The sequence below is a fragment of the Prionailurus viverrinus genome, chromosome D1 (assembly GCF_022837055.1).
Source record: "Prionailurus viverrinus isolate Anna chromosome D1, UM_Priviv_1.0, whole genome shotgun sequence".
In the NCBI taxonomy this organism is placed as follows: Eukaryota; Metazoa; Chordata; class Mammalia; order Carnivora; family Felidae; genus Prionailurus; species Prionailurus viverrinus.
This window is the reverse complement of record NC_062570.1, coordinates 107,296,731-107,302,077: the sequence shown is the minus strand read 5'-3', so window position 1 is coordinate 107,302,077 and position 5,347 is coordinate 107,296,731. Positions and strand designations below refer to the sequence as shown.

Genomic DNA, 5,347 nt, shown 5'->3' with positions numbered 1-5,347 from the left:
AGTTAGGAAGGAGAAGAGGGTGGCCCGGGGCTCGATCGGGCCTATCAGCACCCACCACGAAGATGGGGTTCAACCCACCCTGGGGAGGCAGGCTCAGGTTGGGAGACAAGGCCCCAGGTACTGAGCAGAAGAGGCCCCGATGAGGCGGAGGGCCCGGGGGCAGTCCCAGGCAGGACCCCGGACGGGCAGTGTAAGATCCAGACTCTTGAGAGCTCAGTGGCCCTGGAGGCCGCGGGGCAGCGCCCGGATGGGCCGCGGCGGGGGATTGTCCAGGACCGGTTCCGGCCGGGCCCGCACGCCGCCCCGGCGCTTTTGCTTGCGCAGCAGGTAGTTCGAGTACTGCACCTCGGGCATGGCCAGCTTGAGGCAGGTCTCGGTGGCTGGACCGGCGCCGCCGCTGGGCAGGTCGTAGCCCATGATGTCCACCTTGCGGCTGGGCTGCCACGGCTGCAGCTGCTTGGTGCGGATCTGCGCGGCGGGCCGCAGCACGGGCTCCGCGCCGAAGCAGCGCCGCAGCAGGCGTTCGCGGGCCTCGCGCAGCTCGCGCGCCTCGCGCTCCACGCACGCGCGGCCGGCGCTGGCCACGCGGCGCCAGAACGTGGCGTTGAAGTGGTCGTAGAGGCCCGCGTCGAGCGCGTTCCAGGTGCGCGCGGCCCGCGCGAGCGCCGCGGGGATGGCGGCGAGGCGCGAGCTGGCGGCGCGCGCGTTGAGCTTGGCGTAGAGCACGTCGTCCAGGTCCCAGGCCAGCAGGCGCCGCAGCAGGACCAGCGACTCGTCGAAGTACTCGGCGATCATGACGAGCGAGAAGACCTCCTCCACCTGGCGGATGAGGCCGGCCAGGTAGGCGGCGTCATCGCGCGGGCTGCGCTCGTTGTCGCCGCCCAGGTCGTAGGCCAGCGTGTTGTGCGCGAACATGGCGAAGTGCTCGCCCGCGCGGTAGTAGGCCTCGGGCGCGCGCAGGAAGGCCTCGAGCGACGCGTTGGGCACGCGCCGGAAGGCCGGGCAGTACTGGTTGTAGTAGCTGAAGAGCGACTCGAACATGGCGGCCGGCTCGCGCAGGATGGTGACGTACACGGTGCCCGGCGGCATGAGGCGCTCGAGCTCGGCGCGGTCGAAGCGCAGGTGGCTGGCTAGCACGTGCGGTGGCCGCGTGGCTGGGTGCACGAAGTGTGCCGAGAAGTTGCGCGGGTAGCAGAACTGGTGCTCGCAGCTCGGGTGCGGCAGGGCCACCGTCAGGTTGTGGCGCTCGGCGAATCGGAACAGGATGTTCTGGACGGTCGTGCCCGCAGTCTTGTGCGTCTTCAGGAAGGCCACCGTCATGTGCTTGGGGCGGGGCGGTGAGTCTCGCAGAGGCGGGCAGCTCAGAGGAAACAGCTTGGGGTACCTGCAGAGTTCGGGAGGTGTGCGGGGCGGGGGTGGAGGGTGTGAGAGGGATGCTTCTCGACCCCTGCCCCTCCCCAAGGATGGTGAGATGGGCCACAGAATGGTCCAACCCGGACTATACCCATGAACCAGTAGAGGGATATGCCAGGCGGCCTTTAGTATGACGTCACCCCAGTGATCCCTGCTGGCCTCTGGGTATTCACGCCCTTGTGTATTTCCCTCCCCATGAGTATGAGCAGGACTTGATGCTGCTCGGGAATAGAATAGGGCAGAAATGATGGGATGCCACTCCTGAGATTACATTATAAAAAGACAGTGGCTTCTATCTTGGTCTCTCTGCCTCTCTCTGGGATGACTCATGCAAGGAGAAGCAAACTGCCATACTGTAAGCAGCTGTATGGGGAGGCACCGGGCTACAACAGTCCCTGAGGAACCGGGCCTCATTCTTTCAGCCTGCTTGAAGAACTGAATATTGCCAGCAACCACGTGAATGAGCTTGGAAGGGGAGCATTTCCAATCAGACCTTCAGATGAGACCGCATCCCTATCAGCCAGCTTGATTGCAATGCCATGTGACCTTTAGCCAGAGGAACCCAGGTAATCCACACCTGGATTCCTGGCCCACAGAAGCAAGATAATAACTGTTTTTTAAAATTATTTTTAAAGTTTTATTTATTTATTTTGAGAGAGACTGAGAGAGAGAACATGAGTGGGGGAGAGGCAGAGAGAGGTAGAAAGAGAGAATCCCAAGCAGGCTCTGCACTTTGAGCACAGAGCCTGATGCAGGGCTTGAACCCATGAACCCGTGAGATCATGACCTGAGCTGAAATCAAGAGTCCAACGCTTAACTGACTGAGCCACCCAGATGCCCCAAGATAATAAGTGTTTGATGTTTTCAGGTGCTAAGTTTTGAGGTAATTGGGTTACACAGAAACAACTAATACAAGGACAGAGGCCCTTGGAGATCTTTGAGAAAGTCTCCTCTACACATGTAGAAACTGAGGACCAGAAGGAGAAAAATCATTTACATTGTCTGGCAACTAAATAAAATCACCATATTCTCTTGTTCTCTAGCTTTTTTCTCATTTTTACTCTTTGGCTTCTCATCTTGTAGGTGAGTGGCACGGGCTTTGAGGCAATCTATTTGATTTGTGATTCTGTTAGATTCTCTGGAGCCTCATTCATTCAATAAGTTGTTTTTGTTTTGTTTTGTTTTGTTTTGTTTTGTTTTGTTTTGTTTTGAGCACCTACTATATGCCAGGCACTGTTCTAGGTTCAAGAAATATACTATAGTATAAAAACCAGACAACAATCCTAGCCTTCATGAAGCTTTCATTTGTTTCCTTATTCCTGAAACAAGGGTGTTTGGGATGACAGGTGACCTGTAAATTCCCTGCATATTTTGAGTTACTATTGTTTCTTTTCTACCCTAAGCATCATGTAATGAGGAGAACTCTAAGCAGCTCTGAGAACACCACTGAGATTTCTTATCTGTGGCCCATTTGGGCTCAGGATAATATCTACACAGATGCCCTACCAAAAGACTGTTAAATCATCCAACAAGAACTGGGCCTATTCACACCATTCTTATGGGCAGACCATGTAGAAAATGGGAATGAGGCCCTGAAGGGTGCAGGGACTTGGGTTCACACAGTGAATCATGGAGCAGGGTAAGGGCTACTGCTAGTCATCACGTATCCTGTATCACGGTGACTAACTGGGTCACCCATAGCATCATCCCCATTTTATAGATGAGGGAACAGGCTCAGAAAAGTGACGGGATTTGCCCAGCACAGCAGAAGTAATGAGAAGTTGTTGGCAGTCCTCTGGGGAGGCGCTCAGAATGTGATGCCACGGGAAGCATTTGGACGGGATTAGAATCCCAGTTGAAGTCACTAACTCTAGGACTTCAAGCAACCTTTCCGTGAAGACCAGTGCCTGCCCAAGCAGGTTGTGTGGATCTAAAGAGAATATATAGAAAGCACAACTCGAATGGAGGGAAGGAGGGGCGCCTGGCTGGCTCAGTCAGTGGAGCATGCGACACTCGTCTTTGGGGTCGTGAGTTCAAGCCTCATGTTGGGCATAGAGCCCATTAAAAAAAAATAAGTTTAGAAAAATGGAAGGAACAAAGCCCAGCAGAAGACAGAACCTTCCGGCAGATAGAAGGAGTAGGAAGGAGAGTTCCCAATTCCGTTGCCCACCAGGCAAGAATGCAACTCCCCTGGGTCCCGCCCATGCAGTGAGGCCCTGCCCCCTTACCAGCTGAGCTGTGCCCCCTGGTGGATGAGGAGGCTTAAGGTGCTGCACCCTAGCACCAGCAGCAGGATTTTTCTGCGGCTCATCATCTTGGAGGCCTGCTGCAGGTGCTGGAGGATGGGTGGCATGATGGGGTACCCACCCCTGGACCAGCCGGGACCTCGCTATCCAGGACTCCCTTCGCCAGCACTCATGGGGGCTCCTGGGGCTCTGGTAGCAGGGCCAGTATTCCTGAGAGGCCTGGCAGGAGAAGGAGGCAAACAGGTTTGCGGCGGGCAGAGGAGATGGACTGTGGGCCCCAGCAAGACTGGTGCAAAGGAGAGCTCCAAAGGGTGGGGTGCGCAGAGAAGCCAGAGAAGATCGGATTCCTACCTCCCGTTTCCAAGACCCTATCTCCGCACCCTCTAGATAACTTAGTCTTGGGTGGAATTACAGGCTCTGGGGTGTGGCCAGCCCTTCAAGCGGTAGCCACTCCTCCCTGGAGCCCTGTCTCAGCTTCTCGGCCTGCCCCTAATTCGTCTTTGTCTTGTGGTTATTTGTTTCTGTCTCCCCGCCCCCAGTAGACTTGCCTTAGCACCAGTGCTTGGCTTAAAGCACAGAAGTCTCAATTCAAGGTTTCCCTCCTCCAGGATTCCTTGCCTGACTGCTTCAGCCAAGAGTTGGTCTTGACTCCCCAGAGACCGAGCTCCTCAGAAACCACTGACTGGACCTATATCTTCTTGAGTCTCTTGACATGCGTAAGGCATCGATAGTGCAGGCTTACTACATGTACCACACTAGTACATACTTAATGCCGTTTAATCCCCACCACACCCTAACACAGGCATTATTCCCCATTTTATAGACAAGGAAACTGAGGCTCTATGACATGGTGCTACTTGTCCCTGGTCACACAGTTGTTGGCAGAATCAGGATTCAGACCTCTTCTTTCTGGTTCCAAAGCCCATCCTTCTAGATGCAATGTGTGCTGCTTCCACAGAACACGGATTTCTCCATCCCTGCTCTGGACTCTGGTAGTTCTACGTGTTTCTCAGCCCCGAGCCTTCCTAGCTGGGCTCCTGCCCTGAGGGCCCAAGACCAATAAATCCATGAGAGAAAGAAAGGAAGGACTTGAAATCCCAGAACCCTATCTGGATTCCATCCCTAGACACCTGAAACCTTGGCCACTTTGTCAGCTGACTCTGCAGTGAGAGGTGCCTGGCCAAGGCCATGACATGGTAGCCGGGGAGAGGGGAGTGGGGTGGGGTGTGGGGAATACAGAGGGGCTCCTGCTTGTTTCCCCGCTGAGATTCTCCAGAAGAAGATGGGCCTCCATCCCAGGTGAGTGGCAGGAGTGAGAGGCAGAAGCAGGGAGGGCCTGTTTTCCAGCCAGTCACCTGTCTCTGCACAAATGCCTTGGCTCAAGGGCAGCCTGGCCTTTGGCAGTCCTGGTGAAAAGACAGCTTCAGCAGCAATGTCTGTCTCCCCACTAGGGTGGTGTCTGTGTCTCAGGGGCCTTAGTCTCCAGGTCTGGGTTCAGCGTCAGCCTCACATTCACACCTCTCGAAAGGGGAGAGGGAGCCTGGAACCCTATGGGCATTTGCACTTACGTGGAACTAGGACACCTGGGTCCCAGGAGGGATGAGGTAACGTAAAAACTTTTGACCATCACTTCCTGCTGGGGCCTAGAGCTTGGTTTCTTTTTTTTTTTTTTTTTTTTTTTTAATTTT

General features: G+C 55.3%; 1 protein-coding gene across 1 annotated transcript; it reads right to left on the bottom strand.

Annotated features, from left to right (window-relative positions):
* Positions 1–213: 213 nt before the first annotated feature.
* On the bottom strand, positions 214–3,766 carry GAL3ST3 (galactose-3-O-sulfotransferase 3). Its single transcript, XM_047824051.1, has 2 exons — positions 3,642–3,766; positions 214–1,384 (listed from the first exon to the last, which is right to left on the bottom strand). Exons 1-2 carry the CDS (start codon positions 3,764–3,766, stop codon positions 214–216), a joined length of 1,296 nt encoding a protein of 431 aa, XP_047680007.1.
* Positions 3,767–5,347: the final 1,581 nt, after the last annotated feature.